Source organism: Bombus pyrosoma, linkage group LG3, assembly GCF_014825855.1.
Source record: "Bombus pyrosoma isolate SC7728 linkage group LG3, ASM1482585v1, whole genome shotgun sequence".
In the NCBI taxonomy this organism is placed as follows: domain Eukaryota; kingdom Metazoa; phylum Arthropoda; class Insecta; order Hymenoptera; family Apidae; genus Bombus; species Bombus pyrosoma.
This window is the reverse complement of record NC_057772.1, coordinates 3,508,076-3,533,736: the sequence shown is the minus strand read 5'-3', so window position 1 is coordinate 3,533,736 and position 25,661 is coordinate 3,508,076. Positions and strand designations below refer to the sequence as shown.

The window sequence follows — 25,661 nt, the reverse complement described above, 5'->3', positions numbered from 1 at the left end:
GTTTATTGTTTTATTAGTTTTTTGTTTAGATATACGTGTATATTTTTTTTACATATATATTTTGAGAAATTTTTATTTAGAGAAGTCATTGAATAAGTTATGGAGAATAAATAAATTCTGATAATTCTTTTATATGGAAAGTTTAGTTTACAATAGTATGAACTATCGTGGTCGAGTTATTTTGAGCTTCTAATGTACATTCATTTTCTTAGATACCAAATGCAAAACGCACGACGACTGTCTTTCTCAATTGGCCTGCATAAACGATCAGTGTCTGAACCCGTGCACTCTTCATAATCCTTGCGACTTCGTGGAAGTCTGCCATGTTCAAGACCACAGACCCGTTTGCGTGAAAGGTAGAATATTAGAAAGAAAAATTAATCTGAGACAAAATTGGATGCAAAATTTGGTTGGAAAAAGATAAAGATCAATTGATACAACTTCGAAACTTACAACCAGGACATTTGATACTTAATACTTATTCTCAAAGTTTACAAATTAATGTCTAAGAGATTTTGAAAGCTTAATTTCAAAGTGCCTAGAATTTGAAAATCGGTAATCGAATAATAATTGAATTTGTATCATTTGACGTTCAAAAATCTCTACCAGTTAAAAAATGTTATGCCCTGCCATTTGCATCTCATTTTTACCAGAAGATACAGCAAATTTTCCACGGAATTGATCTTTTTTTCCAATTTTCTCAGATGTAACAAACGATAAAACAGACTGTCCCTACTGTCCAGCGGGTATGGAGTGCGATCCAGCGACGTATACTTGCGTAAAAGGTTCGTACAAGTACGAGTACATCCTTATCCATCATTTCGTTTCTTTTTACAGCGCTCATTCAACTTGTTCTGTAAATATGTACATATGTATTGTACATATATATTATGTACGTATCACGTGCAATTTTAATTATTCAACATTCGATTTTCACACTATATTTCCACGACTCTCAAGTCATTCTCAAGTCTTAAATTAGATCTGTTAGCATTTTCCCTTCGATACTCATCCTTTAACTTTCAAATCTTGAAAACAACACGATTGTTTTATATCAATCACGATCTTCGTGCATTCACATATACACACAGAGAATACTGTATTTTATACAAGCTGATTCACTCAATACGAGCCTACCACCCTTATTTTTATACTCGTGCACTCTTTCTCTGGGCTATACGGGCTTTTTTCTCAATCTTTCCTTAGCGGGTTGCACTAGCGACAAAGATTGCCCGCTGACAGAGGCGTGCATTGAGGGCACTTGTCAGGAACCTTGCCTCGTTTGGAATCCTTGCACCAAAAACGCGATCTGCGTTAACACCAATCACCAAGCGGATTGCAGCTGCGAGGACGGTTACCATGGAAATGGATTCTCCTACTGTGAACCAGGTAGTTTCTTCGTTATATAAATACAACAAATTTTTTCAATATTTACATACAATTATCCAATTTTAGAAAGATTAATGGATGTAGCATTCTACATATATATATTTTGCTTCATAAATATAAGATATACCTAGATATAAACATAAAACAGATATTATATGATATAAACGTTATAAATATTTCTGAATTCACAACGTTCCAGAAGAAGAAAGCAGAAACGTATGTCAATACAACGAAGATTGTCCATCGAGCAAATATTGTGATCGCCTTAACCGGAAGTGCATCGATCCATGCTTGGAGAACGATTGCGGTGTGAACGCGAATTGTTATCCAGAGAATCATCAAGCTCAATGCAAGTGTTTGCCTGGATTCCAAGGAAATCCTCAAGTTGGATGCACACTAGCGACCACCAATCCGTGTGTTCCAAACCCTTGTGGTTTGGACGCCATGTGCGAGAACGATAATGGCAATCCTATATGCTTCTGTCCGAAAGGATTAACTGGAAATCCGTTTGAACAGTGTAGTAAGTTTCTCAAATATATTTCCTTTAGTAAATGGGAAGTATAGAATAGTTTTTGCGTCAATTGAAATTTTTCATGAAATTTCAATTAGGAAGAGAGTTAGTAAAAAAAAATATTTAATGGAAATTTATTAAATTTCTTACCCAACCATCTTTATATATAAATTATTGTAAATTATTGTAAAATTTCCGATGAAATTCCAACCAAAATTAAAGCGTGTATGAAGATGAAGAATATTTAACGGAAATTCGATTTTCTAATGAGCCTAAAAATATTTCTTCTCAGTACCAGAAGGTGACCAGTGCCAAGAAAATCCATGTGGCGTTAATTCTGGATGTCGCGTGGTGTCAGGGCAAGTGAGATGCTTCTGTTTGCCAGGATACGAGGGGAAACCACCTGCTTCCCCTTGCACGCTTCCTAGCAACCCTTGCGAGCCATCTCCTTGTGGACCTAACACTCAATGTACCGTATTGAACAACGGCCTTTCGAAATGTACTTGTCTACCAGGATACATTGAGAGTCCAAATACGATCAGGGGATGCGTGCCTAAGTCTGATCAGTGTAGTCCTAATCCCTGTGGACTTGGTGCTAAGTGTGACTCGGATAGAGTACCTCCTTGTTATTGTCCGGAGCATACCGTTGGAAATCCTTATCAGAGTTGCGCAGGTAAGTGTTTGTCAAATTTTTAACCATCTATACAGTTCGTAAAATTCTTAACAGAATGCGTTATGTACACGTAAAAGATAAAAAATTAATTCAAACGTGGCTTTCATTTTTTGTTTTCAGTAACTCCATCAGATACATACTCACCTTGCCTGCTAGTTCCTTGCGGAAAGAACGCGGTCTGTGTCGAGGAGGATGGCATTGGAAAATGCAAGTGTGTTCCACCATTTATTGGAAATCCATACATGGACGGTTGCGAAGCGGAATGTATCGTGAACCAAGACTGCGACAATCATCTTGCGTGTTTCAATCAGCACTGTAGAGATCCTTGTCCAGGTGTTTGCGGTTCCAATGCAAAATGCGAAGTGGTTGATCATGTTCCAGTTTGTTCTTGTTTACCTGGCTACACCGGCGATCCGTTTGGCTCTTGCAAACTCGAGACGTCTCGTAAGTCTTTATAATTATTGGGATCGGACTATTGTAATTGTATTATGAGAAGTTTTATCTGCAATATAGGATTCCAGAATGCATTTCTTGTAGTACTTTGAGCTACTATAAATACAAAACTGTTTGAAAAGACATTTCTGTTCTTCCAGCTCTTCCAGCTCAGAATCCTTGCATGCCATCGCCTTGCGGACCGCACAGTATCTGTCGCGTGATGAACGATCGTGCGGTTTGTTCGTGCAGTCCAGGATACCATGGAACATCGCCTAATTGTCGTCCAGAATGTCTAGTTAGCTCAGAATGTCCTGCACATTTGGCTTGTATCGGTCAAAAATGTGGTGATCCTTGCCCTGGTCTCTGTGGACAGAATGCTTTATGCCAGGTCGTCAATCACAACCCCATTTGTAGTTGTCCTTCGGATTACCTCGGTGATCCTTTCACTCAATGCGTCAAAGAAGGTAATTTAAAATATTTATAAACGATTCAAAGACAAAGAAGTTTATGAAATATCTACCGAATGAAATATTTAAGTCTCTGTCTCTAGGTCCTACTTCTTTAATTATGTTCATAAAAATATGAGCTGGCGTAATACGTTAGGGGGCATTACAAATAATTAACAGACTATAACGATTTCAATAAAACTATTTACCTTTTCTTTGTCAGATATACCACTGCCAAGACCAAAAAATCCGTGTTTACCATCGCCCTGTGGCCCGAACGCCGAGTGTCGTGTGCAAGAGGATCATCCAGTTTGCACGTGTATCAGTGGAATGTTCGGAGCACCGCCGCTTTGCAGACCAGAGTGTTCGATTCATCAAGACTGTCCACACTATCTCGCCTGTGTTCAAAAGAAATGCGTGGATCCTTGCGCTGGTTCTTGCGGATTTAATACCAACTGCACCGTGCAGAACCATCGGCCGATGTGTCAATGTAACGAGGGTTACGAAGGGGATCCATTCTCTGGATGTAGCAAAGGTAGAAATTCTTGAATTCTATAAAGAATATCGCAACGTTTCATTTCAATGATATAACTTGACTTTGGATTGGATAGTAGCAATACTTCCCCATCTTTTACTCGATCAAATTGAAGTTGATGAAGACACATATTCTGAAGTAAACGATTATTTGTTTTTTCTATAGTTACTTTCCCAGTGCCACTGCCATGCGATCCATCGCCGTGTGGCGCGAATGCAATTTGCAAAGAACGAAACGGAGCTGGTTCGTGTAGCTGTCTACCCGACTACACCGGAGACCCATATCAAGGATGTAGACCAGAATGTGTTCAAAATTCAGACTGTGTTCATACGAAGGCTTGTATAAACAATAAATGCAAGGATCCATGCGTGGGTGCGTGTGGTATAAATGCTCAATGTCAAGTGATCAATCATCAACCCTCGTGCAGCTGTCTCTCTGGCTACACGGGAGATCCATTAAAATCCTGCCATATATCGCCTGGTAAATTTACGAAATAACATGAATTAATACTTTGACAGTGTAGCACGAAAAAATTTCAGGCAAATAATGAACGAATATTTGAAAATTCAAAGATTTTGAGAAATTTAGAAATGCACGAAATTTGAAGATTCGAATATTCTGATAAAGAAATAATCGTTATTTACGACATCTTATTACACTGTCAAAGGATTAAAAGATCAAATCATAATTCTTGCCATTTCATTATAAAACGTCATTTTATCTTTTTCTAGTAACACCACTGCCACGTGATCCATGCCAACCATCACCTTGTGGATCATATAGTAATTGTCGCGTGATCGACAATCATGCGGTTTGTTCCTGCCAGCCAGATTATGTTGGTAGTCCTCCGCAATGTAGACCAGAGTGTGTGGTTAGCACAGATTGCGCTCAGAATATGGCTTGTATCAATCAGAGGTGCAGGGATCCTTGTCCAGGCACTTGTGGTCAGAATGCTGATTGTCAAGTTATCAACCATAATCCCGTATGCAGTTGCGCCTCTGGATACACCGGAGATCCGTTCTTTGGTTGTGTTAAAGAAGGTAAGATCTTTATTTTTCTTACGTCCCGTGTCTCTCTACATAACCCAGGCATCCTTTGGGCAGGATTGCCACCAAATGTCCTAAATACCTTTATTTCGAGCCCTCAATAATCTTAAGAACCTATCATAAATTTTAGCATTTTTTATAGTTATGGTCCTTAAGACCAGACAAGTATCTTTTAAGTTGAAGTATTCCTTAGATTTATTGTCCATACTGTCGATTATCGTATCGTAAGGAGAATTTACGATTCTTGTTGGCGCCTCTACCGCGACCGCGTCTCTTCGCGAACAGTTGAAGAATTTTAATTGTTCATTTTACGTCAGAGTTGTATTTTTATTGAAACGCTTCAATTATTCGTTTTATGTTACACATATATTTTTCTACGATCAGTAATTGCGATTTTGCAAAGTTATTTTTAAATACTTTTTAAAGTGGAACCGAAACAACCTGGACCAAAACCAAGTGGAAATCCATGCATTCCATCGCCTTGCGGTCCGAATTCTCAGTGTCGCGTGATTGATGGATTCCCAGCATGTTCATGTCTACCGAATTACGTAGGCAGAGCACCGAATTGTCGACCGGAGTGTGTTATCAACGAAGGATGTCCTGGAAATCTTGCATGTCAGAACGAACAGTGTGTAGATCCTTGCCCGGGATCCTGTGGTGTGAATACTTACTGCAATGTCGTGAAACACAATCCAGTTTGTATCTGCAACACCGGGTACACTGGAAATCCATTCACCGAATGCGTACCTATCATGAAAGGTAAAGTACCGATGGTTTAAGAATTGTTTTTCTGAACGATTTTAATCTTCGAATTTTCAGATATTTAAATTTGTAAACCTTCGATTTTCAAGTTTCAAACTTTACAAATTTCCGAATTTTCAAACTTTCAAATATTTACATTCTCGGTTCATCAATTTCTAAATTTCCAAATTTTCATTTTAAAACCTTTCAAATTTTCAGTACCCACAACCACGGAACAACCGCGCACGCCATGCAATCCATCTCCGTGCGGAGCGAACGCGATCTGCAACGAACGCAACGGCGTAGGATCTTGTACTTGTCGTCCAGAATACATCGGCGATCCCTACACAGGATGTCGACCAGAATGTGTGACAAACACCGACTGCGATCGTAGCAAGGCTTGCCTGAACAATAAATGCGTGAATCCATGCCCTGGCACATGCGGCCAGGGAGCAACTTGTCGCGTGATCAATCACGCTCCATCGTGTTCCTGTCTTCCTGGTTTCACCGGGGATCCTTTCAGCGCCTGCGCAGTATTCGAAGTGACACCAACCTCACCGCCACTAAATCCCTGCGAACCATCGCCATGTGGACCTAACAGCAACTGTCGTGTTCACAATGGACACGCTGTGTGTCTTTGTCAATTAGGATTCGTCGGTGTTCCTCCAACCTGTCGTCCAGAATGCACAGTGAGCTCGGAATGTTCTCAAAACAAAGCATGCATCGATAACAAGTGCGCAGATCCTTGTCCAGGTTCTTGTGGGTTGAATACCAAATGTCTGACAGTGAATCACAATCCCATTTGTACTTGCACTAATGGATATACTGGCAATCCACTGGTACAGTGCACCAAATTTAACGTGTCTCAACCACCGTTTAAGGATCTTGGAAGTCCGTGCACTCCTAATCCTTGCGGACCTAATTCTCAATGCAGAGTTATTGGTTCTCAACCAGCTTGTTCTTGTTTGTCGAACTTCATCGGTCGACCACCGAATTGTAGACCGGAGTGCACTGATAACTCGGATTGCTTCCATTCGGCCGCGTGTATTAACCAGAGATGCAAGAGTCCTTGTCCCGGAGCCTGTGGAGAGTTGGCTAGGTGCTCCGTTCAGAATCACGTTCCGATTTGTACGTGTCCCGAGGGTTATGAAGGCGATGCCACTGTTCGGTGCATTCTGGCACCTCCTCCAGGTATGACCTCTTATTTCTAATTCTTCGATTATGCTTCAAATTTTCAAGCTTTCAAATTCTCAAACTTTTTCAATTTTCAAATCTTTATTACATTATAACTAATCTTTATTTTATTTAGCAACGGACATAAGTGTAACAAACCCATGTTCTCCGAATCCATGCGGTCCAAACGCTCAATGTCGCGAACGAAACGGTGCAGGAGCCTGTGCATGTCCACCAGATCTTATCGGAGATCCGTACGATAACGCGAAGGGATGTCACAGAGAGTGTGAATCGAACAACGATTGTGCTCCACAATTAACCTGCGTTGGTTTCAAGTGTTCTGATCCGTGCCCAAGCACTTGCGGTACATTATCCATCTGTAATGTTCAGGAACATGTTCCAGTGTGTACTTGTCCTCCAGAATACACGGGAGACCCGTACTTCGCTTGCGAAGTTAAGGAAATATTGAGTGAGTCTTTCGTGCATTAAATTTCATACATTTCGTATTCATTTCACATGTATGTTTGATTTCTATTGCACTTGGTTATAATTAGATCGAATAACGATTTTTATTGACTAATTGTTACTATATGTATAAAGCATCGGATAAATATTTTATTATTGCGAATTCATTTTTCAGGAGAACCATTGGATCCATGTTCACCATCACCGTGTGGACCCAATAGTAAGTGTCGCGAAGTGAATGGTCAAGCAGTCTGCACGTGTCTTCCGGAATACAGAGGAATCCCACCGAACTGTAGACCTCACTGTGTGGTCAATGCTGAATGTCCAGCTCACTTGGCCTGTTTGAATAAGAAATGCATGGATCCATGTCCAAACACCTGTGGATTGAGAGCATTGTGTACTACTAAGAATCATAATCCTATTTGTACTTGTCCTGTTGGATTTACGGGAGATCCTTTCTCACTATGCTCGCCTGGTAAGAATTTCATCAATTTTTATATGGATACAATTTTAATAATGATACCTTATGAAGATAGAATTCATTAAATTATACTAATTATACTTAAATTTTTGAACTTCTAAGTCTTCAAATTTTTTATTTTATTTATCTATTAGCTCAAGAAGTTCAACCGTTCACGGAACGACCGCCGTCCTGCACTCCATCACCCTGCGGTCCGAATTCCCTGTGCCAGATCATATCCGGAAACCCAGCGTGCTCCTGTTTACCAAATTACATCGGTGTTCCTCCAGAGTGCAGACCAGAGTGCATTCTAAGTTCCGAATGCAAGAGTCACCTTGCTTGTGTGAACCAGAAATGTCAGGATCCTTGTCCAGGATCTTGTGGCGTTAATGCTCAGTGTCACGTACTGAATCATATTCCTGTTTGCACCTGTATGAATGGTTTCACCGGTGATCCATTTACACAGTGCACAGTGATTCCACCAAGTAAGAAGATATATTTCATTTTTATACTAATTAAATGATTGTTCAGTTTCTTACGAGATGCAAAAACGCATTTTATCCTTAGCAACTGTACCATCTGTGAGCGATCCATGCAGCCCATCGCCTTGTGGACCTAACGCTATATGCAAAAATGGAGATTGCGAGTGTTTACCTGAATATATCGGCAATCCGTACGAAGCTTGTCGACCAGAATGTATTCTCAATTCGGAATGTGCACGCGATAAGACTTGTCTGAAGAATAAGTGCAGAGATCCTTGCCCTGGCACATGCGGACAGAATGCGGTGTGCGATGTTGTGAATCATATTCCTGTGTGTTCCTGTATACCTGGATACATTGGAGATCCGTTCGTCAGTTGTCGTGTCCAACCACAAGGTGAGTAGAATAAAAATTCTATTTATTTCGAGAGACAAACATTTCGTATAACAGCAGTTATCTGATTTTTTTAACTATCTGTGACTTCTCAATCGCTTGAAGTTTATTTAATTGTCTACTAATTAAGCTTTCGTTCCACTAAGAATTTCCCTGTATTTGTTTTTTACAAAACTCGAATCAAATCTTTAAATCTGATCTCCTAGATCTACGAATTTTTTAATTTTCAAATTACTAGATATTTCGATTTTCAAATTTTTCACATTTCTAATCTCTGATCTTTTCGAAACTTAACCAAGATATAATGTGTAACGATATCCAGTAAATCATAAAATGCATTTTTAGTTCCAGAAGCAATGAAAGATCCATGCTCGCCCTCACCATGTGGGCCAAACAGCCAATGTCGTAACATCGAGGACCACGCAGTGTGTTCTTGTCTTCAGGGATATCTTGGATCACCACCTTCGTGCAGACCAGAATGCGTGGTCAGTACGGAATGTCCTCCGACTCGTGCCTGCGTGAACAAAAAATGTACGGATCCTTGTTTGGGTTCTTGCGGCTTGAACGCCAGATGCGAAGTGATCAATCATTCGCCGATCTGTAGTTGTCTTTCTGGACAGACTGGGGATCCTTTCAAGAGCTGCTACGATACTCCGAGTAAGAAATTTTCAATCAACTATCAGGTTGCATAATAAATTCGTTCGTCTCTCGCAATGTCGAAGTCACAGTTTCAAATTCTACATTAATTACGTTCATCTAATTTATCCTTGCAGTCTTACCAGACGTCAAAGACACGGGAGATCCGTGCAATCCATCGCCATGCGGTCCGAATGCTCAATGCCACAACGTGAATGGTTATCCATCCTGTTCTTGTCTTCCAACTTATATCGGAACCCCGCCATCTTGTCGTCCGGAGTGTCTCATAAATCCCGACTGCCCATCGGACAAAGCTTGCGTCAATTCCAAATGCACGGATCCTTGTGCAGGGTCCTGTGCCGAAAATGCCAGGTGTTTGGTAGTCAATCATGCTGTTACCTGCTCATGTCCAGCCGACTACACAGGAAATCCTTTCGTTCAGTGTGTCGAACTGGATCGTAAGTTCATTCAATTTGCTCATTACATCGTTCGGAAAGTTCATCATTTTCTTAAATAATCTGATCTCTTCCCAAGCAAAAAAATTTTTTTCTACGTCTCTAACTTATCGTTAGTTTTATACGAGGAATTATCTCCTTTCCAGTTATACCACGATTTCGCAAACCCCTTGTATTTCCCACGTCTATCGCAATCGTTAATTCGTTATTTTATTTTCATACGAATACTCTTAATCGGTATACTTCGTATCTCAAATTGCAGAAGAACCAATCAATCCATGCGAGCCTTCGCCTTGTGGTCCAAACGCGATCTGCCAACAACGTGACAACGTCGGTGCTTGTATCTGCATCGACGATTACCACGGAAATCCCTACGAAGGCTGTCAGCCAGAATGCATTCTCAGTTCAGACTGTCCAACGAACAAAGCCTGCGTTCGCAACAAATGTGAAGATCCGTGTCCAGGAATATGCGGCATCCAGGCTCAGTGTTCCGTCATCAATCATATCCCTACTTGCACATGTCAGCCTGGCTACGTAGGAGATCCATTCAGCGTCTGTAATTTACCAATCAATGCAGACACTGAGCCTACTGTCACTGATCCATGTAGTCCTACGCCTTGCGGACCCAATAGCTTGTGTAGAGCCGTGAAAGATCAAGCTGTGTGTACTTGCCAGGAATCGTTCGTTGGCTCTCCGCCTAACTGCAAGCCTGAGTGTGTCGTAAATTCTGAATGTCCTCAAAATAGGGCTTGTTACAAATACAAGTGTAATGATCCTTGTCCTGGAACGTGTGGAGTGGGAGCTAATTGTCGTGTAATTAATCACAATCCGCTGTGCAGCTGCCCTCAGGGTACTACGGGAGATCCTTTCTCTAGATGCTATCCTCAGACGAGTGAGTATTTAAAATAATAATTATATGACCGATCTTTAAAAACCTTTGAATTAAATTAATAAATTGACATTATTTTAAAATTATATTTTTTCCAGTCACACCAACGCCACCAGTGGGTGATCCTTGCAGTCCAAGTCCGTGCGGCCTCTACGCAGAATGTAGAGCAATTGGAGATCAAGCTGCTTGTTCATGCCTCAAGAACTACATAGGGTTACCACCAAATTGTCGACCAGAGTGTGTCGTTAACACAGATTGTCCTTCTAATCAAGCCTGCATCTCGGAAAAATGCAGAGACCCTTGCATTGGATCGTGTGGACAAAACGCAGATTGCAGGGTGCAGAATCACATTCCTGTCTGCTTGTGCCAATCAGGATACACCGGCGATCCTTTCACGCTATGCTCGCAGATAATAGGTATTTATTAAATTCGAAGGAAAAACACGATATTTCTAAAAATAGATCGTACGTCTATAAAATTTCGTAACAACCAATTAAACGGGCAGTAATTTCATGATAACGAATCGACTATTTAATTTTAAAATTGCTTATCATGTTTTTCGTCTGTGATCTTTATTTTTCATGTTTTGTCTTTATCTATCCATTAGACAGTTGAATTCACGGTTGTATTATTATTTATTTTATAGAACAACCAAAACCAGAAGATCTGTGCAATCCATCCCCCTGTGGACCAAACGCAGATTGCAGAGAGGGAATCTGCACGTGCCTTCCAAACTATTTCGGTGATCCATACTCGTACTGTCGTCCAGAATGCACTATGAATTCGGACTGCTCTCGAGTAAAGGCGTGTGTCAATCAATTTTGCGTGGATCCTTGTATTGGCACGTGTGGAACCAATGCGAAATGCGACGTGGTCAATCACATTCCTATGTGCAGCTGTTTCCCTGGTACCACTGGAGATCCGTTCACACTGTGTCGACCACAGATATCTGAAGGTGTGTATAATATACATATGAGCTTTAGTTTAGTATACATATGAATTTGTATAAACAATCCGCAGAAGTACACGAGGACTATATTAAAGAAATTTTGATTGATTTCTCAGAACCAAGAAAACAACCATGCACACCGTCTCCCTGTGGGCCGAACAGCATTTGCAAGGTGGTGAACGATCATGCAGTCTGCTCTTGTCAGACTGACTTTATCGGTAGTCCTCCTGCGTGCAGACCAGAGTGTGTAGTGAGTGCCGAGTGTCCGTTAACTCAGGCGTGTCTCGCTAACAAGTGTCAAGATCCCTGTCCAGGAACTTGTGGACAGAATACCAAGTGTCAAGTAGTCAATCACAATCCAATATGCAGCTGCTCCGAGGGACACACTGGCGATCCTTTCACTAGATGTTACATCATGCCCAGTAAGCTTTCTCGTTTCTATATTTAGACATTTACCCATCTACGTAGTCTGGTTTGAAAAGCAATGGAATTGCCGATGTATTGAATCATACACCGAACGTTCTTCTAAAAATTGTTCATTTTATCGAATGTATGTTCCTTCGATATAAAGAAAGAAATGATAAATCAGTTAGTCAATAGATTTTTCGAGACACAATTGCATTATGTCAAAGATATTGACTTCAAATATCTCGAAAAATATTGATTTCGAAAGTATTCATTGTCGTATTTTAGATACTAAATTTATATATTTCCATCGAATACATTGTCCCTCTTTTTACGCCTGTTATATCGAATACAGCCTTTTAATCGCTAAGTAACATCGAAATCAGATAATCGACAGAATTATATTTACATCTATTTCTTCCGTAATCCTCAAATATTATTTCTTCGAATTTCAGGACAACCACCAGTACCAACGAACCCGTGTCAACCATCTCCGTGCGGTCCGAACGCGGAATGCCAAGTGCGAGGTGATAGTTCAGCGTGTTCGTGTATCGAAAATTACATCGGTGTTCCACCAAATTGTAGACCTCAGTGTACGATTAATCCCGAGTGTCCGCCGCATTTAGCGTGTATGCAACAAAAGTGTCGCGATCCGTGCGTCGGTCTGTGCGGTTTGAACGCTCAGTGTACGGTGGTGAATCATCACGCGGTGTGTGCTTGCGTCGATGGTTACAGCGGAAATCCGTTCAGCGTTTGCGAGGCGATCCCGAAGGGTGAGTCTACCAAAGAACAATTTTTCATATTTCTTTCCTTCTTTTTCTCCTATTTGCAAATTTCGTCGTTTGCATGCGGACGAAGTGCAGGTAAGTGCTGATTTACACCTTCCAGAGTTAGACTGCGGATTTCTGCAAATTTATGAAAAATGTGAAGCTGCAAAAGTGCGTGTAATATACAAAAATATTTGTGGAACATAATGTATAAAAAACTTACAATATGCAAAGTATAATATAATATAAATATAATATAACAAATATAATGTAATATCTCGTCATAACGTTTGGTAGGTAAAATAATTGTCTATCTACCACTATCATTTCTTAATTAAATTGGTAAAGATACGAATTTGCGTAAATATCCGCAGCCTAATAATAACGACCATTTCGTTTGCTAACAAATAATCATATTTTCGTCGTTGAGAAAGAAGAGGCCCTAACAAACTCGGTGACAAAACGTCACTATGGTGGCGGGGCCATGAATTATCATCAACATGCACTTAGAGTGAGAATAATCGCTAATTGCATAATCACACCTGCGATTAACGTATTCAACGAAGTTGAGCACGGCTTCGAAAACCCCAACACGTACATATAATTGAGAAAGTAATCGTAAATGAAATATATAACCATGTTAAGAGATTGAATGGTGGCGGGGCCTATGGAATATAGGCTCTAATTATACCGTCCCTGAATGATAACCCGATAACCAATTCATCCCCTCGAATATGTAGGATATTGCACGTACTGACCATTCCCAATCCAAGCATAATGCTTTGAAACAGCCCTAAGGTTAAAACGTCCTGAGTTGGAAAAATCTTGGAACGTTTGATCCCCTATGTACTCCGTACGAACTACCCTCGTTGCTCTGGATACAAAGGCATTAACCCTTAAAAAGTGATACGAACTTACCCTTCCCGATTAAAGATTGAAAGCCACCTCGAAGACACGCTTATTAAAAAGTACTTATAAGAATTAATTCCCTAACCCTAGATTATTAAGAAGATTAAAAACCCTAATAAACCCCAAATGCTTAGAAGCGTTTAGAAGATAGTAGACGTTTAAAGACACGCCTCATGACCCCAAATCACCCTAACACCCGATGCTAGAGCGACAGCCAGTAATAGGAGATTGAATCCTACCCTTGAAGGATCAGACAAACGCAAGCATTTGAATGCTTGCTATTTAAGAAAGCTTCTGCTTATCCCCGACCATTCATTCGCAAATTTATTAAAACCTAATGAAAATTCAACGAATATTCATACCACTGCACGAGCTTTCACCAAACACCGCATGATGAATTTAAACATAAGTGAAAGTGTTTCTCTTTTCGATCAGATACACCCTTAGATATTAGGAAACCATGCGAGCCATCCCCCTGTGGTACCAACGCGATCTGTCGCGAGAACAATGGCGTCGGTTCCTGTTCCTGTCTGCCAGACTACATTGGTGACCCCTACGAAGGATGCAGACCCGAATGTACCCAAAATCCCGATTGCTCCAAGACGATGGCCTGCATGGGCCTCAAGTGCCGAGACCCCTGTCCAGGAACCTGTGGATTGCAAGCCCGTTGCGAAACGATCAATCACGTACCTGCGTGTTCATGTAACCCTGGATACACTGGCAATCCGTTCACTTATTGCTCCCCCATCTCCGCTGCTCGTAAGATTCCGTTGTGTCACATTCTGCAACCAAAGACGCTTGATCATTAAATAAAGATAGAGACGTAGAACGTAGAATCGAGGCCTTCATATTCATATAGCAGCGAGTAGAATACTAACGAGGAATCAAAGTGTTGTTTAGATTAATCAAGCTGTAGGTTCGTTCAAGTAACTTGAAACAATTTTACGAGAGTGAAAACGCGATTTACTTAATTTGGAATATATTATCTTAATTTATAAACTTGAAGTATGTGCACGTATTTCATATTTTAAGCGAAGTTCTAATTAGTCACACGTGAAAAAATATTCCAAGTCAAGTAAATAAATCACTCAGACCGATCATATATTGTTTCAAATGACTCGAACCGAAGTACCTTAATTAACCTAAATCATACTTAAGAGGATACCATGGCAGAGGATATACACAGAAAACTAACTTTTCAATCAGATAGACAATTTAATTTCCGTGAGATCTCCTCATTTTTCCTCGACTTCGAATAGAAAATCATCGTTACGTTCCATTAGATTCGTTGCACAAGTAGTTTAATGAGCACAAAGCTTGATATATTTGCAACTGTGGCATATGTAGGCTGTTTAATGCAATTTTCCCTTACACAGCAAACCCCATAGAGTCAGACCCTTGTAGTCCGTCTCCATGCGGACCGAATAGTCAATGTCGAAACGTCAACGACCATGCTGTGTGTACCTGCCTGGCAAATTTCATTGGAAGCCCACCAACTTGTCGACCCGAATGCGTGGTAAACAGTGAATGTTCGAGGGAACTTGCGTGCATTAATCAAAAATGCGCGTCCCCGTGCACGAACTCGTGTGGTATCAACACGCAGTGTAAGGTGATCAACCACAGCCCCATATGCATCTGCAATATTGGATACACTGGTGATCCGTTTACGAAATGCTTCCCTACTCCACGTAAGAATATTTCTCTTGATATTTTCTCCATCATGGATCATCGAGATCTTTTAACCCTCCATTTAAAAGCCAGGATCAGCTAATAACAATTTCTATTTTATCAGACTCTAACGAAAGCATACGAGTTGCTTTAATATACTAGATTTCAAAGATTCACAGCTTCTATTGTACAATGGTTACGCATTATATTCTCATTATTTATGGTCTCATTATGTTTTCTAATCTCATAGATGTGCGATTTATAATTAATGAATTTAGGATACTTTCATCGTAACATGTACGTCAGCTTGAATTTCATATTATGCATAACCTACTTCGTCAAACATCCAGAATCTAAAACATTTTAAAGCCTTCGACAATGCGTAATCTACTTCATCAAATATCCAGTATTCAAAAATTCTAAAACTTTCGATTCGTCCTAACAAATTGAATACAAACCGCTTCTATTAAAATTAACCACGTATAATGTAATCAACAAATTTTAGAATCACCCCAGAAAGACACTGACCTCGCTCCCAAAGATCCGTGTGTGCCATCACCTTGTGGCATGTACGCGGAATGCAGGAACATCGGTGGTACAGCCTCTTGTTCCTGTCTGCCAAGATATATCGGATCCCCACCGACCTGTCGACCGGAATGTCGCGTGAATTCAGATTGTCCCATGAATCTTGCGTGTACCAATGAGAAGTGCAGAGATCCTTGCCAAGGGTCCTGTGGTGTCACGTCCTTGTGCACGGTTTACAACCACGTGCCTGTGTGTACATGCCCTGAAGGATATACCGGCGATCCTTTCAGCAATTGCTATCCTGCACCCATTAAACCAAGTAAGGAAATTAAAGAAAAAGTAACAATTGAAATTTGTATGATCTGTAAAAAATACGAGACACGTTCGTTCCTTTAACAGCTGAACCAACCGTTGTTGACCCTTGTGCATCGTCACCGTGTGGACCTAATGCACGTTGCGACGGTGGAATTTGTACATGTTTACCAGAGTATCAGGGAGACCCTTACGTTGGTTGTCGACCAGAGTGCGTACTGAATACGGATTGTCCTCAGAATCGAGCTTGCATCAGGAATAAGTGTGTCGATCCTTGCCCTGGTACATGTGGTCAAAATGCTCAGTGTCTGATATTCAATCATGTGCCCATGTGCAGCTGCCCTAGTGGAATGGTCGGAAATGCATTTGTTCAGTGCACTGTCCTTCAAGGTACAACTCCAGGAACTTATCTTTTAACCCTTAATTCATATCGCTATATTATGAACGGTATAACACATTTGGTTACATTTGAATTAATTACCGATATTATTTGCGATATTAATGTGAGAAAATATTCGTTATGACGGAATCTTAAATGTCTACGATACTGTAACAATGACAGATACTGTAAAGAGGAATCCCTGTTCGCCGTCACCCTGTGGACCAAATAGCGTGTGTAGAGAGATCAATGAACAGCCAGTGTGTTCCTGCGTAGCAGGATTCCTGGGTGCACCACCTACCTGTAGACCAGAGTGTACAGTCAGTTCAGATTGTCCTTTATCAGAAGCTTGTACCAATCAGAAATGTGTCAATCCCTGTCCCGGTTCATGTGGATTCAGAGCTACTTGTAACGTTGTCAATCATAATCCTATATGCAGTTGTCCATCAGAACTTACTGGCGATCCATTTGTTCAGTGTGTTCTACGACGTAAGATTTATTTCCTCGATGTACGATCATTAGCGAAGTTTATAAAACTAATAATAGTAATCCACATATGCACTTTTAGCACCCGAGCCCGTAGTGCCACAAAACCCATGCGAACCTTCTCCATGCGGACCCAATGCAGAATGCAGAGTGGTCAATGACGCTCCCTCTTGCTCTTGTTCTCCGGAATTCATAGGCACACCTCCCAATTGCAGACCCGAATGTGTCAGTAACAGCGAATGTTCTGGTCACATGGCGTGTTTGAATCAGAAATGCAGAGACCCTTGTCCGGGATCCTGTGGCGCTAACGCTGAATGTCGCGTTGTTAGTCATACACCTATGTGTGTGTGTCCGAGCGACTATACCGGTGATCCCTTCACTCAATGTACACCTAGACCACGTAAGGATCAACATTTTTGTTCATTGCCATTATGTTATTATATACATTACTCATTGGTCAGAGGAACTAGCAGTCGGAAACTTTTACTTCGACTATTTACGCAGAAAATATTTTATTGCCTTAATTTTCCGTATTTTCTGACTATTGTAAAACTTTTTAGCTGTCCCTGTGAATATTTCTCCATGCACTCCTTCGCCATGTGGCTTCAACGCGATATGCAAAGAACAAAACGGTATAGGCTCGTGTTCCTGTTCGCCCGATTACATTGGCAACCCTTACGAAGGTTGTCGCCCTGAATGTGTCGTTGATACGGACTGTCCATCTACCTTGAGCTGTATACGTTCTAAATGTCAAGATCCTTGTCCAGGCACTTGTGGAACGAACACAGAGTGCAAGGTTATCAATCATCGTCCTGCGTGCACGTGTATTCAAGGTTACAGTGGAAATCCCTTCCAATACTGCACCTTGATGCGTGAATTAGGTATGAGTATTTAGCTATTCGTTCTAGTATGCATTTGGCATAAACTCTTACGAATGAAAAGATTGCAATTCTTGTATTTCGAAAGATTACAAGATTACAATATTTTCAATAAATTTAAATCGCAATCTTGTAGAAGATAAACCAACGTACAAGGACCCATGCAATCCTTCACCTTGCGGACCAAACAGTCAATGTCGAGTAGTAAATGATCAAGGGGTTTGTTCCTGTCTGCCAGAATATACAGGCGTACCTCCAATGTGCCGACCTGAGTGCGTTCTAAACTCAGAGTGTCCTCAAGATCGCGCATGTATTAACCAGAAATGCGTGGACCCGTGTCCAGCTTCTTGTGGCAAATTCGCTACATGTGTGGTCAGGAATCACAGTCCAATCTGTGCATGTAGGCAATCATACACGGGAGATCCCTTTACCAGATGCTTCCCTATTCCACGTAAGATATATCGAAACATTTCGAGTAACTTAATATTAGAAAAGTTGAGTACGATTCACATTTCGCAATTGCACTTTTAGAAGCTACACCTCCTACAGCACTCGAAGTTACACAACCATGTTTGCCCTCTCCTTGCGGTCCAAATTCAGAATGTCGTGTGGTTAATGGTGGGCCATCTTGTCAATGTCGACCATCTTATATCGGAAGTCCTCCAAACTGTCGTCCAGAGTGTACAGTGAATTCTGATTGTTCTCCTAGTCAGGCTTGCATGAGAGCAAAATGCGGAGACCCTTGCCCAGGTTCTTGTGGATCCAATGCTCAGTGCACTGTACTCAATCACGTTCCTATATGTTCCTGTTTCGAAGGATACACGGGAGATCCTTTCAGCAACTGCTATCCTGCTCCCGTTAAGCCAAGTAAGGAAGTTGAAATAAAAAGCCCAATCTGAGATTATTGAAAAGTTCCTAGAATATAACAGGTTTGTTCCTTTCGCAGCTGAACTCACTGTTGCCGACCCTTGTACACCATCGCCTTGTGGTCCCAATGCACGTTGTGACAATGGAATTTGTACATGTCTATCAGAATATCAGGGTGATCCATACGTAGGTTGTCGTCCAGAATGTGTGCTCAATACGGACTGTCCTCAGAATAGAGCTTGTTTAAGAAACAAGTGCGTTGATCCTTGTCCTGGTACATGTGGTGTCAATGCAGAATGTTTAGTATACAATCACGTGCCCATGTGCAGTTGTCCTAATGGAATGGTTGGAAACGCATTCGTTCAGTGCATAATTCTTCAAGGTATAGATCAATGAATTTTCTTTCCAACATTCGATTCGTATCGCTTCATTTTGTAACGCATTTGAAAACCATTTCAAAAAACTGTATCGTATTGTGACGATCATAGATACCGTCAAAGGAAACCCATGTTCGCCTTCACCGTGTGGACCAAACAGTGTTTGTCGAGAGATCAATGGTCAGCCTGTTTGCTCCTGCGTAGCAGGATACTTAGGAGCACCACCAACTTGCAGACCAGAATGTACAGTCAGTTCCGATTGTCCACCGACACAGGCTTGCACCAATCAGAAATGTGTCAATCCTTGCCCTGGTACATGTGGGTTTAGAGCCATTTGCAATGTTGTCAATCATAATCCGATATGCAGCTGTCCACCTGACCTCTCTGGCGACCCATTTGTTCAATGTGTTCCACGACGTAAGATTTAGTCCTTCAAGATTTGAACGCTGAACAGAATTTAGAAACGTAACACGGATAATCGTAATTTGTACGTGTCTTTTTAGCACCCCAGCCCGTAGCGCCACAAAACCCATGTGAACCATCTCCGTGTGGACCCAATGCAGAATGCAGAGTCATCAATGGTGCACCCTCTTGTTCCTGTTTGTCGGAATTCATAGGAGCCCCACCTAATTGCCGGCCCGAATGTGTTAGCAATAGCGAATGTCCTAGTCAGTTTGCCTGTATGAATAAAAAATGCAGGGATCCTTGTCCTGGATCTTGTGGGGCTAACGCCGAGTGTCGTGTTGTCAGCCATACACCTATGTGTATTTGCCCTGATCACTATACCGGTGATCCTTTCACTCAGTGTACACTCAAACCACGTAAGGATAAAAATCTATATTTTCTTCCTTTTGGACTTTCATTTATGGTCAAAGAAGTATTTTCGAGAAGGCAGGACCTTCGACTTTCATAATCGTTTATTATATTTGTTGCCCTTCGATTGCTCTGACTATTCCCAAAATTTCTAGCTGTTCCCGTCAATCTCTCCCCATGTAGTCCATCGCCGTGCGGTTTCAATGCGATATGTAAAGAACAGAACGGTGTCGGTTCATGTTCCTGTGCAGTCGATTACATCGGCAACCCTTACGAAGGGTGCCGCCCTGAGTGTGTCGTTGACACGGACTGTCCATCAGCATTAAGTTGTATACGCTCTAAATGCCAAGATCCCTGCCCAGGTACCTGTGGCACGAACGCAGAATGCAAGGTCATCAACCATCGTCCTGCGTGCACGTGCTTCCGAGACTACACTGGAAATCCATTCCAATACTGTACCTTGATACGTGAAATAGGTACGAAAAATCTCTTCGATATTTGATTAGGGTCATTATAGTAAATTTTTTGCACTCATGAATTTTTATTTCTGAAAATCAGGAGAAATGATTTTCGCAACGTAAAATCTGAATTAAAATCTCTTGTAGAAGACGAAATGAAATATAAGGATCCGTGCAACCCTTCTCCCTGTGGACCAAACAGTCAATGTCGAGTAGTAAATGATCAAGGAGTCTGTTCCTGTCTACCAGATTTCACGGGTGCACCTCCTATGTGTCGCCCCGAGTGTACTCTAAATTCCGAGTGCCCTGAAGAACGTGCATGCGTTAACCAGAAATGTGTGGACCCGTGTCCCGCATCTTGTGGCACATTTGCCACATGTGTGGTGAGAAATCACAGTCCAATTTGTGCTTGCAGAGAAGCATACACTGGAGATCCATTCACTAGATGTTTCCCCATCCCACGTAAGACATTTCGAAAAAATCCAAATTAATTTATATACTCTTTGATATAAAATTAGACAGATTTCTGATTTCGTAATTGCCCTTTTAGAAGCCTTACCACCAGCCACAGTCGAACCTTCACAACCTTGCTTGCCATCTCCTTGTGGTCCAAATTCAGAGTGTCGTGTAGTTAACGGAGGTCCATCTTGTCAATGTCTACCAACTTACATTGGAAGTCCACCAAATTGTCGTCCAGAGTGTACAGTTAGCTCTGACTGTTCTCCCAGTCAAGCCTGTATAAGACAAAAATGCAGAGATCCTTGTCCAGGCTCTTGTGGCTCTAACGCACAGTGTACAGTATCGAATCACGTTCCTGTATGTTCGTGTCTAAGCGGATACACAGGAGATCCTTTCAACAGTTGCAATCTTGCTCCCGTTAAACCAAGTAAGAAAAAGTGAAAGGCAGAGATAGCTAGTAATTATGATTAATCTGTAAAAAATGCGAAATATTTTTATTGCCTTTATAGCTGAACCCACGATTATTGACCCTTGTGCATCATCACCTTGTGGTCCCAATGCACGTTGCGACAGTGGAATGTGTACATGTTTACCAGAGTATCAGGGAGATCCTTACATTGGTTGTCGACCAGAATGTGTGTTGAACACAGATTGCCCTCAGAATCGTGCTTGTCTGAGAAACAAGTGTGTTGATCCTTGTCCTGGTACTTGTGGTATAAATGCAGAATGTCTGGTGTACAGTCACGTGCCCATGTGCAGCTGTCCCAACGGAATGGTTGGAAATGCATTTGTTCAGTGCACTGTTCTCCAAGGTACAAATTAAGAAATTTCATTTGCAATGATAATTTAATTCTCATCTCACACGCCTTTGACTGTCTCTCATTACATTTTAATGATAGATACCATAAAGGGAAACCCTTGTTCACCTTCACCATGTGGACCAAACAGTATTTGTCGAGAGATCAATGGACAGCCTGTTTGCTCGTGCGTAGCAGGATTCCTAGGTGCTCCTCCAACTTGTAGACCAGAATGTACACTTAGTTCTGATTGTTCTCTATCAGAAGCTTGTAGTAATCAAAAATGTGTCAATCCTTGTCCCGGCTCATGTGGATTCAGAGCTACTTGTAACGTTGTCAATCATAATCCTATATGCAGCTGCCCACCAGACCTCACTGGCGATCCATTTGTTCAATGTACCCCACGCCGTAAGCAGTATTCCCTTAAAATTGGATCTTTTGTAGATCTTTTTTCAAAACATAAAGCTTATTCATATATATATTTTTAGCACCTGAGCCCGTTGTGCCACAAAACCCATGCGAACCTTCTCCATGCGGACCAAATTCTCAATGTAGAGTTGTCAACGATGCTCCCTCATGTTCTTGTTCTCCGGAATTCATAGGCGCACCTCCCAATTGTCGACCGGAATGTGTCAGTAATAGTGAATGCCCAAGTCAGTTGGCTTGTATGAACCAAAAATGTAGAGATCCTTGTCCTGGATCCTGCGGGGCGAACGCGGAGTGTCGTGTTGTCAGTCACACTCCGATGTGTGTCTGCCCCGACGCTTATGTTGGTGATCCCTTCACCCAGTGTACACCTAGACCACGTAAGGGCCAAGAGTATTCTTTTCCTAATACTTTTTCTTTCTAAATTACAGTTATCAAAAATTTTTATTCCTCGAAGATATTAAATGATAACGTAAAATGTTTTAGCTATCCCCGTCAATATTTCTCCATGTACCCCATCACCGTGCGGTTTCAACGCGATATGCAGAGAACAAAGTGGTGTAGGTTCCTGTTCCTGTTTAAATGATTATATTGGCAACCCCTATCAAGGATGTCGCCCTGAATGTGTCGTTGACACTGACTGTTCATCCACATTGAGCTGCATACGCTCTAAATGTCAGGATCCTTGCCCCGGCACCTGTGGCACGAACGCAGAGTGCAAAGTCATCAATCATCGTCCTGCATGCACTTGTCTCCAAGGTTACAGTGGAAATCCCTTCCAATACTGTACAGTAATCCGGGAAATAGGTATGAGTATTTACCCATTCGTTCTGGTATACATTTGACATAAACTCTGAAGCATGAAAAGCTTGCAGTTCGCGGATTTCGAAAGATTACAAAAAATATTTCTTATAATTCGAAATCCTCATTTTCTAGAAGATAAACCAACGTACAAGGATCCATGCAACCCTTCACCTTGCGGACCAAATAGTCAATGTCGAGTAGTAAATGATCAAGGTGTTTGCTCCTGTCTGGCTGAATTCACTGGCACACCCCCCATGTGTCGTCCCGAGTGTACTTTAAATTCAGAATGTTCACAAGATCGTGCGTGCGTTAACCAGAAATGTGTTAATCCATGTCCTGCTTCATGTGGAACTTTCGCCACTTGCATGATTAGGAATCACAGCCCAATTTGTGCCTGCAGAGAATCATACACCGGGGATCCCTTCACTAGATGTTTCCCCGTTCCACGTAAGATATCGCGACACTAATTTAAATTGTTCTAAGATAGAAAGATTCTTCATTTCGTAATTCCATATTTAGAAGCTGCACCACCTACAGCAGTCGATGTTTCACAACCATGTTTGCCTTCTCCTTGCGGTCCAAATTCAGAATGTCGTGTGGTTAATGGTGGACCATCTTGTCAATGTCTACCAACTTATATCGGAAGTCCTCCAAATTGTCGTCCAGAGTGTACAGTAAATTCTGATTGTTCCGCAAGCCAGACTTGCATGAGACAGAGGTGCAGAGATCCTTGTCCAGGTTCATGTGGTTCCAATGCCCAGTGCACGGTGCTCAATCACGTTCCTATATGCACCTGTTTCGAAGGATACACTGGAGATCCTTTCAGTAACTGCAATCTCTCTCCCGTCATACCAAGTAAGAAAGATACAAAAATATGTCGAATTATAATTTGCGAAGGAGTTCTAAAAAATGAGGAACATGTTTATTCCTTTGACAGCTGAACCAACTATTGTTGATCCCTGTGCATCATCACCTTGTGGGCCCAATGCACGTTGCGACAATGGAATATGTACATGTTTGGCAGAATATCAAGGGGACCCTTATATGGGTTGCCGGCCAGAATGTGTACTGAACACAGACTGTCCCCAGAATCGAGCTTGTTTAAAGAATAAGTGTATCGATCCTTGTCCTGGTACATGTGGTTTAAATGCAGAATGTTTAGTATACAATCACGTGCCTATGTGTAGCTGTCCCACTGGCATGATTGGAAATGCTTTCGTTCAGTGCACTGTCTCCCAAGGTACAGTTTGTAATATTAATCTTTGCTATATTAATCGCAAAAAGTTCCCTTCTGACTCTCATCTGATCGTCTATCATATTGCCATGATGATAGATACCATAGAAAGAAATCCATGTTCGCCTTCGCCGTGTGGACCAAACAGCGTTTGTCGAGAGATCAATGGTCAGCCTGTCTGCTCCTGCGTAGCAGGATTCTTAGGAGCACCACCAACTTGTAGACCAGAGTGCACAGTCAGTACTGATTGTCCATTGACACAAGCTTGTACCAATCAGAAGTGTGTAAATCCATGTCCGGGTTCATGTGGATTCAGAGCTGTTTGCAACGTTGTCAATCATAATCCTATATGCAGTTGTCCCGCAGATCTCGCTGGTGATCCGTTTGTACAATGTGTCCCACCACGTAAGATCTATTTCTTCGTATGTGATCTCTGAACAAAATTATTATCAAACATATTAATAATTAATACACATATTTTTAGCACCCGAGCCCGTAGTGCCACAAAACCCATGCGAACCCACTCCGTGCGGCCCCAACTCTCAATGTAGGGTTGTCAACGATGCTCCCTCATGTTCTTGTTCTCCAGAATTCATAGGCGCACCTCCCAATTGTCGACCTGAATGTGTCAGTAACAGCGAATGTCCTAGTCAGTTTGCTTGCATCAATCAGAAATGCAGAGATCCTTGTCCTGGATCCTGCGGGGCGAACGCGGAGTGTCGTGTTGTCAGTCATACTCCAATGTGTGTTTGTCCTGAGGATTATACTGGTGACCCCTTCACGCAGTGTACACCAAGACCACGTAAGGATGAAGAATTCTTTCCCAGATTTCGAATGTTCAAATTATTGCTATTGAAATATTTGTTCCTTTATGGATATAATAAGTAATTTTATCTATCTATAGTCTCAAATTTTCTGATTTCTCAAAATCGTTTTAGCTGTTCCCGTCAGTCTTTCTCCGTGCACCCCATCACCATGCGGTTTCAATGCGATATGTAAAGAGCAAAACGGTGTTGGATCTTGTTCCTGCTTGTCTGATTACGTTGGCAATCCTTATGAAGGGTGTCGACCCGAATGTGTCATTGATACCGATTGTGCATCCACATTGAGCTGTATACGATCCAAATGTCAAGATCCTTGTCCAGGGACTTGTGGTACAAATGCAGAGTGTAAGGTCATAAATCACCGCCCTGCATGTACATGCATTCAAGGTTACAGTGGGAATCCCTTCCAATACTGCTCCGTAATACCCGCAATAGGTACGATATATTCTGATTCTCTGGAATCTAATGACCATGGCCCAAGATTAGTGTGTTATCTAAAGCTGACCAAAACAGAAATTTGTTCGTTCTTTCCGTAATGTAAAATATAAAACAAAATCTCTTACAGAAGACGAAACAAAGTATAAGGATCCCTGCAGT

The 25,661-nt window shown here is 41.5% G+C and overlaps 1 protein-coding gene and 2 long non-coding RNA genes across 6 annotated transcripts in view; 1 reads left to right on the top strand and 2 right to left on the bottom strand.

Annotated features, from left to right (window-relative positions):
- The window catches only part of LOC122565691, a 114,573-nt gene that overhangs the window by 49,383 nt on the left and 39,529 nt on the right, over positions 1-25,661 (top strand). For 2 of the 3 annotated variants that reach the window (XM_043721918.1, XM_043721917.1), the window contains 27 exons: positions 213-356; positions 705-785; positions 1,207-1,389; positions 1,589-1,909; positions 2,193-2,573; positions 2,694-3,017; positions 3,167-3,472; positions 3,678-3,989; positions 4,155-4,469; positions 4,721-5,029; positions 5,462-5,794; positions 5,996-6,967; positions 7,086-7,418; positions 7,590-7,889; positions 8,030-8,359; positions 8,442-8,750; positions 9,093-9,404; positions 9,521-9,841; positions 10,101-10,730; positions 10,826-11,143; positions 11,374-11,682; positions 11,793-12,098; positions 12,537-12,854; positions 14,193-14,516; positions 15,134-15,445; positions 15,931-16,269; positions 16,350-16,652. In XM_043721918.1, coding sequence (XP_043577853.1) covers positions 213-356; positions 705-785; positions 1,207-1,389; positions 1,589-1,909; positions 2,193-2,573; positions 2,694-3,017; positions 3,167-3,472; positions 3,678-3,989; positions 4,155-4,469; positions 4,721-5,029; positions 5,462-5,794; positions 5,996-6,967; positions 7,086-7,418; positions 7,590-7,889; positions 8,030-8,359; positions 8,442-8,750; positions 9,093-9,404; positions 9,521-9,841; positions 10,101-10,730; positions 10,826-11,143; positions 11,374-11,682; positions 11,793-12,098; positions 12,537-12,854; positions 14,193-14,516; positions 15,134-15,445; positions 15,931-16,269; positions 16,350-16,652 — 9,045 coding nt within the window. The remainder of the gene's footprint in view (positions 1-212; positions 357-704; positions 786-1,206; positions 1,390-1,588; positions 1,910-2,192; positions 2,574-2,693; positions 3,018-3,166; positions 3,473-3,677; positions 3,990-4,154; positions 4,470-4,720; positions 5,030-5,461; positions 5,795-5,995; positions 6,968-7,085; positions 7,419-7,589; positions 7,890-8,029; positions 8,360-8,441; positions 8,751-9,092; positions 9,405-9,520; positions 9,842-10,100; positions 10,731-10,825; positions 11,144-11,373; positions 11,683-11,792; positions 12,099-12,536; positions 12,855-14,192; positions 14,517-15,133; positions 15,446-15,930; positions 16,270-16,349; positions 16,653-25,661) is intronic. The other variant, XM_043721919.1, reaches the window with a different exon arrangement.
- Positions 12,852-16,085, bottom strand: LOC122565699. Of its 2 annotated transcripts, none has more exons than XR_006316253.1 (3): positions 15,954-16,085; positions 14,448-14,539; positions 12,852-12,986 (listed from the first exon to the last, which is right to left on the bottom strand). It is a non-coding gene; the product is annotated as an uncharacterized LOC122565699 (long non-coding RNA). The 2 variants fall into 2 exon arrangements; XR_006316254.1 differs by lacking the exon at positions 15,954-16,085 and adding an exon at positions 15,130-15,261.
- On the bottom strand, positions 16,772-17,384 carry LOC122565700. Its single transcript, XR_006316255.1, has 3 exons — positions 17,246-17,384; positions 16,943-17,123; positions 16,772-16,858 (listed from the first exon to the last, which is right to left on the bottom strand). It is a non-coding gene; the product is annotated as an uncharacterized LOC122565700 (long non-coding RNA).